We start from the raw sequence: 13,758 nt of genomic DNA, 5'->3' as shown, positions 1-13,758 counted from the left end.
TTTCCTGTTTCTTGAGGTCTTGGCATTGGAGACAAGGCTACTCCTCAAGTATTTCTAGAAATCTGAAGAATCAGTTTGACATATGATTATCAGTGTAGACATAGCTAATTTAATACCAGGCAAATACTACAGGCCCTTCTTAAACTTCAGGTATTTGTTATGCTCTGATAATAGTTTTGCAAAAGAGCCCTGATTATAAATTTTATAAATCCTGTATTTTTTATAAATCCACAAGAATTTGAGCTGTTGAATTAAGATTGTTTATCCAAGAATGAGGTGTAGAAACAAGTACTAAAGTGAACATGAGAGATACTCATTAAAAAACACTATGATACTGTTCAGGTACCTCTGGTAAAAACACATATAATGTTTATGGAATATTCCCTTTCTTCAGTTGCATGCTATGACTGTCTCTGAACTAAGGGCTGCATTTGCATGCTATTAGGGTCACAGATCACATTCTTAAGGAAGGAAAGAAATAAATCTGTCCAATTAGTAAATACTATTCACACAATAAAGTCTTTTTTATTTGTATGAGTTTGGAACATGAACATGGGGGCTTGCAAAAGTGAGGGCACTTTACATATTCTAAAATGAGAATAAAAAGTGACTAGGGAGATAAGAACAGTATGATAAGCATTATATTTATGCAATAAAGTTAATTCAGGAAAGCTGCTGCATTTATAACCTAGAAGAGGTTGTCCTTTTCAAGGCAGTTAAAATGGACTAAAATATTCAGAAAAATTACTTGAAATCCTTCCAAACACATCTTTTATGTAGCTCTATAAAATATATTTATTTATGTAAACTAATGGCATTTCTAAATGAACAAAAGGACCAAATATACTTAGTAAATGCCAGATGTTCATCTTACTAAAATAAAAGCCCTGTAAAGTGTCAGAAATCACATTCAGGTGAATGAATGTGTATCTGGTATCCTCCATCTAACCCTCTAAATCGATCTACCTTCTTTCCTTCCCCATCCTGCTACTACCTTGGGAGGCTGATACATGGACCGTATTAACGGAGTCCTTTGCCTTCTGGCTTTTGATTGGTTTCTGCCAATAGGAAGCTCTGACAGAAGCTGGAGAAAAAAAGGAGACCGCTTATGCCCTCCCTCTCTTCCTGAGGAGTCTTTTCCAGAGACATCTCTTTCTGAGGGCTTCCTCACACTGGCAGTGTCCCTTCACAGATGGTTATAGCCCTTCTTCTGGTGGCTGATTATATGACTCCTCCCCTCAAGGTTCTGGTGGCCACTCCCTAACCTTGACCTAAATATGTGAATGGCCTTAATGTTATTTTACTCTCCTGTATTGTGGGTAATCTCTTCATTATGTTTTCTTTGAACAATCCAGTGTGTACTGTCATCTGTTTTCTGTTGGGGCACAAACTGTTAAATTTGGAAGACAAATCTTATCCCTGGAGTCTCCTTAAGGTATCTATGGCCACGTGGCATATAATAAAACATCAAGAATGAATTATCAGGGAACTATAGTGTGGGAATTGTATTCTTATCATGTGCCCAACACTATGAAAGATTTTTAAAATGCAAGGCCATACTTTCAACTCAGATGCATTTGTAAATTACAATTCCTGAAAGGTGGAGAATTTGGGGGGATGGATGTTTTCTCAGGAAATTTCTCTTATCTTTGGGAAATGCTGTTTGTGAAGTCCTGGCCAACCTGAGAGACTGATGGAAGCTTTCTTCTCTTGGACATTTATTTATTCACCAATTATTTACTGCTCACACACTATATATAAAACATTATGCTAAGTGTGCATTCAACCCTCACTTAACAAATAGAACAACAGAGTATCAAAGAATTCGTATATTTTCACCTTACCTAATGTCACAAATGTAGTAAGTGGTTCAAGACTTGAACTTAGATATTCTGATCCAAAGTTTCATAGATTTCCACTACATTATGTATTAAAGAAACAAAAATCTCCCCTTCAGTCTATTAAGAGAAACAGGACAAACACACACATCTAATATTCAAATTAGAGTAGACAAGTACCAAAGCAGAATTAGACAAAAGTTGTTCACATTTAGGAAATGTAGAGAGCACCTGTGGTGAAGCTTCTAAGAGAGGGTTTTTGGAAGAAGTGGTTAAGTCCAGTTTAGTCATATAAGGTCCATGGAAGAGGAAGGGGCACTTAGATCATGAGAACATTGGAACTCTAAGCCAGAAAATTTGAAACATATCCCCTAGTTAATAGGTATCTTTTAATAGTGTTTGAGCAAGATTGTGAGTAACAGCAGTGAGTAATCAGTTGAGGTTTATGAAAATTAATTTGGCAAAACTTCATAGAATAGGTTGGAGATTAAAACAAGAAAAAAAATGAAGGCAGACCTGTTAGAAAACTTGATAAGTGAGAAGTAACAAAGATTATTGATAAGGTGAGAGGGGGAATAAATAAGAAAACAACTCTCAGGGACAGAAATTAAAAGATGCAATGACTAATTTAATCTTAGGAAATATGAAAGAAGTTAAGGATGCCTGAAGAATAAACTCTGGAAACACTGATTTTGATACTGTAAGGTAGGATTGTAGGTAATATTGGAAAATAAAGCCCAAAGTCAGTTTGATTAGAATCCTCTGTATGATTATGTAGTAAATGTCTTATTTTCATTTATAGAGCCTAGGCAAACTGGGTTTGGATGCATGTGGGAGGGGAAGGGCAGGGAGAATGGACAGAGGAGGAGCAGCGCCAACATAGAATATGGGAGGTCAAAGTCGAACTGGGAGATGTGTTTATGCAAAGCCGTTCTAGTTCTAGCCGAGTGTTGTCAAGTTGGCTCTTAGAATAAATACAGTGCTTAGTGACAAAAATAAGCGGTAAATTTCAAAGCCAAGAGGGAAAAAGAAAAAGACACATATGCTATTAAAAATACTGCTTTAAGGATCTACTTGTGATAGGCCATGGGTTGTGACTATTGGAATTTTTTCCAGTCCTGTTGTACCTACCTGATGAATATTGTGATGAATATTGTGAAGAATGGGGTGGTTGCTGATGACCTTGGTGATTGAAGGTGATAATGTAAAAAGAAGAGGATGGAAAACTAAGGTTTGGAGAAAGCCTGTGTTTGACTATAGGGTACAGTGGAGAAAGAGTGATGAAAGGAATTACAGGAGGGTGAGACTAAGATGCAATTATAACTGAGAAATTAAATGTTTTTCAGGATAAAGAAATAGTCATGCTCCCATGATGACAACTGACTAAAGGCAATTGGAATCAACAATTATGATATTGAAAACTTTTGAGAATGGCTTTTCCTTAGACTATTAGACTGGAAGCCAGGAAGTGCAGAGTTAAGGCAGCATAATACGGTATAAAGAGCAGGACTTTTGAAGTGTGACAGACCTGATTTGAAATCCCAGTTCTGTCCCTTACCAGCTGTGTCAATTTGGCAAAGCTATGTAAGAATATTCTTAGTTTTCTAAGCTGTAAAAAATAATTCCCAGTTGTATGATTCTTATAAGGAAATCAATGAGGCAGACGAAATTGCTGGTAGAATGCCTAGAACATAACAGTCTCTTAATTAAATCCATTTCTTAAGTGGTAAGGATCCAGAAAAAAATTAAGAATAGGATAATCTTTTGAAAAGTTTCACTGTAAAAGGACCTGAGAAACCTATAGGGGAAAAACTTTTAGGGTAGTTGGAACGGAGTATGCTTGCTGGTGGAGGAGAAGAGCCAAGATGGGATGGGGAGAGTGAGGAACTAACGACCAAAAAGGTAACTGAAGAATCAAGAGCCTGGATGACAAAAGATCAAGGATTTAGGATCAAGCCCACAGGTGGAAGAGTTAGTCTTAGAAAGGAACATATAATTCTTTGGAGACTATTTAGAAGGAGAAGAAAATAAATATATTTTCAAGTGTAGAGAATGGAAGCTGTAGAAGCTCTTTTTGAAAGCATGCATTTTCTTAGTAAAGGGACAGAGCTGTTCACTAAATGAAAGAATGATGAAGAAGTAGAGCTGAAGTAGACTAGGGAAATTTAAAAGCTTATCAAGAAGGCTATAAGGGTCAATAGAAAAGGCGTAGTTGCTTATCAGGAGGGAGACCAGAGACTGATATGGGGTTGAGATAGGTTTCACTAGAGTAGAGGAAGCAGTAGACTGGGAACCCATTCCTTTACAACAACAGTACTATATCCTAAGAAGCTGCTGAAATGATCCAAGTAAAAGAGTCAGAATCCGAGATGTGTAATGATGTGGAGATTGAGAAGGTGAGATAAATAAAAAATTGGTTGAGTGGCAGTGACCTGAAAGTACTTTTTATCTTGATCCACTAAAATATTATCAACTATAGGACCTTCATAAATATGCAGAGCCCAGTAGGAACTCTATTTGATTATTGAAGATATAAATGATAAGTAGAAAGGAATAGTTGGGTTTTGTGTACTGTGATCAAAGTTCAAATAAAAAAGGAAAACTGAAGCCTGCTTTAGCCTCAAGGCAAGCCCGAGGGCATGTCCCAGAACAGCAGGGGCTGTCTGACAGGGTTGGGGCAGTGGAGAGTAGGGGTGGAGTTGAAGAATCTATGCCCCTCCTGAATCTCTGCTTGAGTAGAACAAGATGTAGCCCATACATTCATTGGGTAGCCCTCCGGACCAGACCCCCAAGGGGAAGGGCACAAAATCTTTGACAGAGGATTATGTAAAATTGAAAGAAATACAGGATTTTTGAGAACTTGATTTTCTTAAACTTGTTGGAGAAGAAATCTGTATTTGGAGTGGGAAAAGAGCAAAAGTTTTCATCAGAGTGGTAGGCATCCAGTGGTAGTTTCAGAATGCAATCCATGGTCTTAGAATGAAGGGTCACAACATCAGCTTGGGCAAGTCTGCAAAGGAATACACAGTTCCTAAAGGGACAGCAGGTAAGGATGATTTACAAAATTTTAAGGCCAACTAAACCTACCATGTTTCATGTCTTCGTTTTTGTTTTTTTAAAGATTTTATTTATTTATTTGACAGAGAGAGATCACAAGTAGGCAGAGAGGCAGGCAGAGAGAGGGGGGGAAGCAGGCTCCCTGCTGAGCAGAGAGCCCAGTGTGGGGCTTGATCCCCGGACCCTGGGATCATGACCTGAGCTGAAGGCAGAGGCTTTAACCCACTGAGCCACCCAGGTGCCTCATTCATTCATTTATTCATTCAGTACCTACCAAATAACAGACTAGATCCTTGAGATAGACAAGGTCCCCATTCTTATGGATCTTACATTCCAGTTGGGAGTGGAGTGGGGAGGAGAAAACACTGGAATTTTATAAAATGATGCACTGAAGCATTTTTTTGTGTGTATATGTGTTATATGCCTGGGCATGCGTGTGTATATGTGTATTGCTAGAGTAGGTTTAAGTGTAGGGTGTGTGTGTGTGTGTGTGTGTGTGCGTGCGCGCGCGCACCTGTTTCTGTGATAAAGGTACAGAGAGGAGTCGTCGTAGATTTTTCTGGCTATGCCAGCTCCATACAAAGAAAATAACTCCCAAATAAAATCAATGTGAGAAAGTTTTTTATATAGCATAAGTTAATGAGCACCTTTTTAATTTGCTTTGTATTCTTTTAAGGTTTGTTGCCTATCAAAGAAAACATTTTTTTGATATTCAATAATGCCAAGATTACTGTGGTGAGCTACATACTCTCTTATGCTACTGAAGGGGTTATAAATTGTTAAATCTTTCTGGAAAGCAATTTGGCAATCTGTATTAAAATCATTAATGTGTTTGTATCTTTTCAATATGCAGTTTTGGGGAATTTATCTTAAGGGAAATAATCTACAATGTGGGCAAAGCTTTAATGCATAGAAATATTCACTATAGCCCAATTCATAACAGAAGTAAAATGCTAAAAATTTAAATTATGTATGAATAGAGAAATAGTTGTCTTGTTATGGTGCATAAACAGTATGAATATCATGTAAATAATTAAAATTATGTGCTCAAGGAATTTTAATGACATGGAACCATATTTATGATATAGGAGTTTATGTAAAAAGAACAGGATAAAAATTTATATATGTTGTAAATTCTCAAAACTTAAGACAATTCCATAAAATTGGATGGGAAAAAATAGGCCAAAATGCTTTACACCTCAAGCATTTTCTGTGATTTGTACATGTGACTTTTTATATCCAGATATATCAATAATTATTATTTTAAAAACCCCATGTTTCAGTGGGGGCTAAATGCTTCTGTGATTGTTCCATAAACCATTGAGTCCTATTCTGGAATGTTCTGGCAAATCAACACTTACATATATAACCGTAATATCAACTCAAATATTTGCTAAATAATTTGTCAGATGGGTATGTTTTAGTACAATGAGAACAACTGTCTTTGGTACTTTTCTTTAGAAAGGTCTCCCTTAACATTTTAACGTAACAGATGAAGGCATGTCCTGGGTCTGTGCGTAGTGAATCCAGTGAAGCAGTAGACATTGACCTTCATTTGGCAATAGTTTTATCAGGAATGATTTTAATCGAGTAAATAGAAAGCATAAAATGTGTCACTTTATGATCGGACCAATATTTCTTAAAACGTGGTCCTGTGATCCCTTGCAACAGAGTCATCTCTGATAATTGTTTAAAATATAGATTTCTTACCTACTAAATCAGAATCTGAGGATGGGTCCTGGGAAATTATATTTTTAAAGATACATCCCGGGCAAATCTCCTTAGATTCTCTAAGAATCACCAGTTGAGGTAGAAAGGTTTGAGACAGGAATTCTAATCTGCTTCAATGTTTCCTAAGTAGAGTGAGATCTTTTCTCAACAGCATGGATCCAAAATACAGAGTATTTTGCCAGTCAGAATTAGGGGATGGGGCCTATCTACTGCTCTACTGCAATCTTACTGGAGAGGTTTAGATTTGGACTAATCTGAGACCGGAGGCAAGTGGTCAGTAACCTTGGTGGGAACAGTGATAGGGTGACTGAAGGTAATTTGTCTTGGCTAAAAAACAGCTGTCTGCTGGTTCCAGTTTGGGGGAAGTGCTTGCCTAAATCATTGTAGAGTTCATAACTCCTAATGAAACAAGCCTTCAGGGAGAGTGGTCACACTCTAGAGGTTAAAAGCAGAGTCAGACACACTTGTCACTTACTATGTGCCTGGATGAATTAAACAACTTGAAATCTTAGATTCATCTCACGTAACATGGAGTTACTACTAGTGCCAGCCTAATCATGAAAAATTGTGTGCAAATCATTTAGCATAGGGCCTGGCATGAAATAAGCACTTATAAATGCTTATGGTGATGACTTCACAAGAATTTGACTAATATAAGCTTGAGAGGTTAGGCTTTTCGAGTTGATTTTTCAAAGACCACGTTTGTTATCAGAAAAACCCAGGGATTTGAGTAATCCCACTTCTTGGAGGGCATGGGCAGGCATGGGGGTGGATCCAAGTTTACTAATAGTCCTTCATCTGAGGTAGGTTTTGGATATCTGTTGGTTTCACAGAATATCCAACACTAACGTCACTTATAGAAACCCACTCTCTCGGGGTTGGTGTAGGACTGAACTGAATTATATGAGGTATCACTTGCAGAGTGACTTCACTTGCATACCTTCTCTAGTTACAAAGAAAGTCAAAGGTCATTCCTACACAGACAGACAGACACACACACACACACACACACACACACACACAGTCTTAACCTTGGCCGCCTTTATAACACTTCTGGGTGCCACATTCTATGGAGCTCTTTTAGGTTCTAATAAACATCTCTGGCTTTATGATGGTTGCTACCACAAAACACATTTACATCACCCCTTTCTTGCCTGATTGGTTAATAGTCCCCGAGTCAAATTATTTGTTCCACTTTTCCGTAACTTAAGCTTGCATTTTCAAGTGATAAGCACCTCTAGTGGCTTCTCAACTTTAGGAAAATCCCAGCACCCCTCCAGGAAACACAACTAAATCAGGTGGAGACAATTACCAGGAGCAATCCTTTATATTATCCAGTTGCATAACACACTTCTTGAATAAATGACGTATCCCAATTTAGGATACATCACCAGATTCAAGTCCGAGAGTATCCGTTGCCAGTCAATAAGAGTGCGGGTCACTGGAAGATCTCTTCGTAGAATTTTTCTCAGGGCTTCGTTTGATAACTCCTGTAATTCTTCTAAGACTGCAGCTTGAAATATATTCTCTTGCTCTTCCACAAGCCTCGCAAAATTTAAAGCCAGTTGAGCTTGGTTAACTACTTCCAAGCTTTCTTTCAGGTCCTTGGAGATTTCAATGTGAAGGTTGACAGCCCTGAAGAAGTGAGCTTGCACAAAAATTCTTCCTGTTACTTGGGTTAGAAATGGATTTATTTGGAAAATCCACTTTGATTTCCAAAGGCCATTCCAGCAATCTCTTGTTTCATAGCTGTGGTCCTCAATGCAAGCAATCAAGAACTCCTTATTTTTCACGCTTTTTCTCAGCACGTTGCAATTTCCTGTTGGATAGTGATCGTTCACATACAGTTTTAAGGCACACAGAACAACATTTCTCAGGTATTCTGTCTCGTTCCGAATGATACCGTGACTTTGGATGTCTTTTAGCTGGTTTTGAAGCAGGTCGAATTTGAAAGAAAGTTTGCTTTGGTAGTCAAAAAATCGGTAGTCACCCACTACGTTGTGGTGAGACAAGAGTACTGGATTTCCATCGATGCAGAGTGGTACAAAATATTTTTGGCAGTGCTGGTGGCCTGCACACTCACCTTGATGGTGCATAAGTTTTTCATCACGGATAAGCAGACAGAGATCATCAAAGGCATTCACAAATTCCCCTGGAGGAGCCTGTATTAACAGTCTGCGAATTACTCTTTCTTTCTCTTTCCTACTCAGCGTAGTACGTGACATGTTTGGTTGCCGCAGAAGCAAAGCTTCTGAAATCAAGAGTGTTCAAAGGATGAGAAAACATTCCATGAGACACCTTTCCCATCAAGGTGTTAAACATTCAAGCTTAAGATTACTATGTCTAACCATGAAAGCAGTTGTCTGGCAAGCTCTGAGTCTCCTGATGAAGTCATAAAGAAGCTTTCTCTGTGAAGTGTGGAACTTTTGATGATATCACAATGGGTGTTCAGACCCAAAGAAAAACATGACCGTCACCTGACAGCGTGGTACCCAGCCAACCAGCTGTACCTATTTTGAAGATTTTAAGAACTTAACCTCCTGAACAGCCTTCTTCAAAAGTGGTGTGTCTCTGTGTGCATTATAGGTTGCCAGGGATCTAGAGAAGCAGCCGAGAGTTCCTAGAGCGTGTTTGGCAGCCCTTTGCACCTTCGGGGACCACAGTGGCATTGATTTATCCTCAGTCCCTCAGAATAGTTGCCCCAAACCCACTGGAAGCACATTATGCTGAAAAGTTTCAGGGGGGCCGACCAAATAGTAAAAATAAAAACAAGATATGAAGGCTATTGATAGAAAAATGTCAAAGAGCAGAAGATGATGCATTTATAAACACTGAGGGTTTGAAGATGGTCAGAACGCAGTAAGAAGCCAGAAACTTTCCAGGGCAGTGACGTGCAGGGAGCACCCCTTGTATGCGGTTTCTGTGGGATTTAAGCTATCTCCAAAAAACAAGGGCACAAACCACTATGTTTTCTGCTTTCTCTCCAGAAAAGGGGCAGAGGCAACAGCTGATGAATATCAAGAAATTCCTTTACTACAAAAGGGCAGAGTTAACTCTTTTTGGAACCTGTGACAACACGTAATGGGGAGAGACTTCTAAGTGAGGAGAAACGCAACAGCAGGTCATGAAAATATGGAGAGCAAATATCCACTCAGAATTCATTTCTGTTCCTCTTTTCTTTCTCTTGATTTATCCCCTTATGTTATATATGATTCCCCTCTCATTCTTTTTGAAGAGTCCTGAAGTTAAGCCTCTCTCATTTGGGTATAAACTGCTTCCTTCCATCCGTCCTAAGCTTTTCTGAACTTCCCTAGCTTCCTGTCGTTTTCTTATAAGAACATGAGCTTTGCCATATTAAGTCATAGCCCTCACATTTAAGGGCTTTCATTAGCTTTAACAATCTGAAACTGAGTGGATTTTTGAACATTTTTTACAATACCTTTCATGATTTTATAAAGTTCGTATTAATTCTTAACCTTAGTTTTTCAAATTGAAGTGTCCTAGTTTTTGTAGGTTATCTGTATATGATAAGTAAACTTGTTTTAGTTTTCTCATTCATACTAAAAATAGGGACTCAGTATGGCATTTTTAACTCTTTTTTGATGGTACTTAAAATGTTGCGCTTTTTTTTAGCATGTGTGTGTAGCTGGGCAGTTAACTGATGTTAACTAATATCAGACATGGTAACTATGTTTTGAACACTCAGTAACAGAAACTGTGTTCAATAATGTGTTAAGAATTCATTTAATGCCCCCACCTTCTTAAGTATTAATTTGTCCACTTTTCAAACAAGGGAAGTGAAGCTGAGAGACAGATCAAGTGACAGGGACATCTTGAAGCCCAGCTGTTCCCCAAGTCCAGGTCTTCAGGAAACAGACTATATTTCCACAATAATAACTTGATTTCTCAATTTTTTTCTTTACTTGTAATTTTTTATGTTATATATGCCCTTTCATATTTTTATTACAGAATAGTTCCTACTTTGTTTCCTTGTAAATATTATATATCAGAGAATTATCTTGTCACTTAAGCACAAAATAATCTATCCCTTAAAAATAAAAATGTTAAACTGAAGAGAAATCAAATACTTATTTAGGCATTTTAAGTACTTAATGATTTTCTGTGAGAATTTCCTTAACTTCTGTTTTTGTGCTTCATACATGGTTTTTGGCGATGATTCGGGATGAATTTAGAGGTGGAAAAATTAACGTAGACAAAACTTACAAATTACTTGAAAAATTAAGAATTCCGTGCAATTATATTCATGTGAAATCTATTTTCAAGGTGAGATGATATCTGCTCCCTGTGTACCCCACCCTAGGAAGGACTTGATTCAATATAGGGAAATGTCAATAGCTACTTGGATGCTTTCTGCAGAAAATACATATGAAAAATTAGTCTCTTAAGAAGTAAAGCAATTAATTATGCTAAATATATTCATAATCAAGAAGGAGAGACGTTAGGTAGGTGGCAAAATGAGTTAGTGATAAAATTTGAAATAATACCAGATTATTTATTTAGCACTATTAGCTGAATATAGGAATGTTCACATAAGATTAGGATTGGTCATATGATTAGATCAAAATCATACAACTGATGAAATGGTAAATGGATTTGATCTTAATAACTTACAGAAGGAATGGGTAATCTTGAGAAAAATGGCATTTTATTCACATCAAAGTCGAAAATCATGCCCAAATTTCTCTTTGTTTGAAGAAGAACCAGTAGGGAGGGAACCTGACTCAATTCTTTCACTAGAGGTTGGAGGAAAAGATCATAACTAGAAGAGAAAAAGTCAAGCGTTCAGTTGAGTTTTGCATTAGGAAGATGGCAAATTTCTTGGTGAATACTAGATTGGCCAATCCAGATAGTTAGGAAGATAGAAATCCTGAATCTGATGGTGTTTTTTGAAAGTGACTACCCAGATCACAATCTGTGTTGAAACGTTACTATTATTGCAAAGTGTGAAGCTTGTGGTATCTACTGGCAAGCTAACCAGTTAGCCCGATATAATTTCATGGATGATGGCAGAGGCAGGTTTCTGGTTCAGGAAAAGTAACTTGTTACTCACAAAAATAGCAATTGAAAGAGAATCAGCATTTTGGTGCCATTTCTCCCAGCCTCAGTTCCCAAAGTGTGATGTGTTGAGGGCTGGTCCACACATGCACATGCGGTGGATTGTGTTACCAGAGGGGGACTGCAAGCGTAAGGAAACCGCATCTTTTATTAAGAGCCGTAAGCCTGCCTGATCTTTGCCCAGGAGGGTGTCATTATCATTATTATCACGTCCAGTAAACCTGCTCTTTCCTGTGGAAGGAGATACTATCTTTTCATTACACAAACGTCCTTCAAAAGCTAGTTCTGATGAAATCGTTGGTGCCTCTGCTCAGAAACTTGCAGAGACATGGGAGACAATGGAGAGCAGCCCCCCATCGTGTACTTCTCTCAATAAGATTTAGCCCCCATGTTTATAAATCACAAAGAGGAGGTTCAAATATATATATTTCTTAAGAGCTTGCAGTAAAAGGCAAGAATTTCAGCTTGCTTTTGTGAATGCAAGTGGTATGTGCTGCCATAAGCTATCAGAACTTTAATCAACTCATGTCTAATACCGGACCTAAAGAACACAAGTTTTTGTGCAAGATCTTTACATGTAGAATTTCCCCCCAGTGGTGTCACTCAAAGGGAGAAACAATTATGTACTTTCTAGTTTAATAAAATTTGCATTTAATATAATATAGAGATAATGTATTAAATCTGTATCAAATGTGAAATATGATAAATCTTATTCAGTGATTATCAGGTTGCTTTGAATTACCTGCAAAATAAAGATATGCACCTGAAATGCACTTGAGTAAAATGCGTGCCATATTTACAAGTATTGTGTAGAATGTGCAGCAGTTATAACAAGTAAAGAAATAGCTAAACTGACGATTATTTGGACATGGCAGGAATGAAGGTCTGTTTTGTTTAGCAAAACCTTTTTGGAGTGGTTATGAAAACAACGCAAATTATAAAAATTAGAGGGGCAGAGGTTGCTTAGAATTTTCCCAAAGCCTCTTTCAAATGACCTCAAATAATTTAAAGCACGGATTGCCTATAAACAAAACTGATGATCTGGATCAGCAATTTTTATCTACTAACGTAATTCCCCAAGGGCCCTTTAATAAATAATACTTTGCTTCCTTAGGCTAAGTTGTCATATATGCATTAAAATGTTAATTAAATAGAATGCAAGGGACGGCGTATTGGCCAACTAAATTTTCTGGATAGCTAGAAATTAAGCTGCTTCAACGTTTGATGTTTATCTTTCTACACTTCATGGGTACACCTTGTAGCCAGAGAAAATAAAATGAATCATAATGAATCTCATTTTGGTGACCAAAATCTCCTAGTGTTTCAGGGCTGTTGTTATTGGCAAGCTCAACAGGCATGGAGATTCTTTATTCCCCTAGATCTTAACTGTGTAGTGCTTGGCGAATCAGAAGTTTCTCTGAGCAAATGTCGTAATCCGCAGGATGGGGATACTGATCTAGTTAACCTTGCAGGATTGTGCTGAATATTAAATATTTGTGAATGTGTAGTAGCAGGCTTGGCAAAGAGTAAGCTCTCAATAAATATTAGGTGAAGCTATAACAATCATAATTGTTCAAAATATACAGAAAATTGCATTATATTTATTGATTTCTTAAGAAGCTGGCATAAATTCTGATATGAATTTATTTCCTTATTGGGTAAATATTCACCGTGAAATTTAAGTAAAGACAATGTACTTTCAAGACCTTGGGAAAATATTCTAAATTTCATTTTACAAAATTAATTATTGAGTCGTGACTTGAGGAGCAATTCCCTAAGATTTTTTAATCTCTTTATTAAAAAATCTTTATTGCTTTAATTATTGTCTTTAATTTGTAGCATGCAAGATATTTCATAGGAAATATCATGTGTCATTTCAACACACATTGCTATCCTGAGATTACCTTCTTGAGTGGTTGAGTGTGAAATAACATCCTTCTTAATTTAAAAAATTCATGTTATTATTGGGCTTACCTTAAGTTTTCAAATTCTCTAAGCAATTAATAGCCATTATTAAATCTATAGTATGTAGATTTAGATGGCATTCTGTCAGAAA

General features: G+C 37.3%; 2 protein-coding genes across 2 annotated transcripts in view; one reads left to right on the top strand and one right to left on the bottom strand.

The window, feature by feature from the left end:
• Nucleotides 1-7,951: 7,951 nt before the first annotated feature.
• CAPZA3 (capping actin protein of muscle Z-line subunit alpha 3) lies at nt 7,952-8,851 on the bottom strand (the record flags this gene model as incomplete). Its single annotated transcript, XM_080812208.1, has 1 exon — nt 7,952-8,851. One exon carries the CDS (start codon nt 8,849-8,851, stop codon nt 7,952-7,954), a length of 900 nt encoding a protein of 299 aa, XP_080668334.1.
• A 1,942-nt stretch (nt 8,852-10,793) lies between these two features.
• PLCZ1 (phospholipase C zeta 1) overlaps nt 10,794-13,758 on the top strand; it is a gene marked incomplete at its 3' end in the record, with an annotated part of 45,151 nt that continues 42,186 nt past the window's right edge. The window contains exon 1 of the mRNA XM_080811929.1: nt 10,794-10,910. Within this exon, the coding sequence (XP_080668055.1) occupies nt 10,800-10,910 (111 nt within the window). The 5' untranslated portion in view covers nt 10,794-10,799. The remainder of the gene's footprint in view (nt 10,911-13,758) is intronic.

Source organism: Martes martes (assembly GCF_963455335.1).
Source record: "Martes martes genome assembly, chromosome: 8".
In the NCBI taxonomy this organism is placed as follows: domain Eukaryota; kingdom Metazoa; phylum Chordata; class Mammalia; order Carnivora; family Mustelidae; genus Martes; species Martes martes.
The sequence above is the reverse complement of the archived record's forward strand: the minus strand, read 5'-3'. Positions and strand labels throughout refer to the sequence as shown.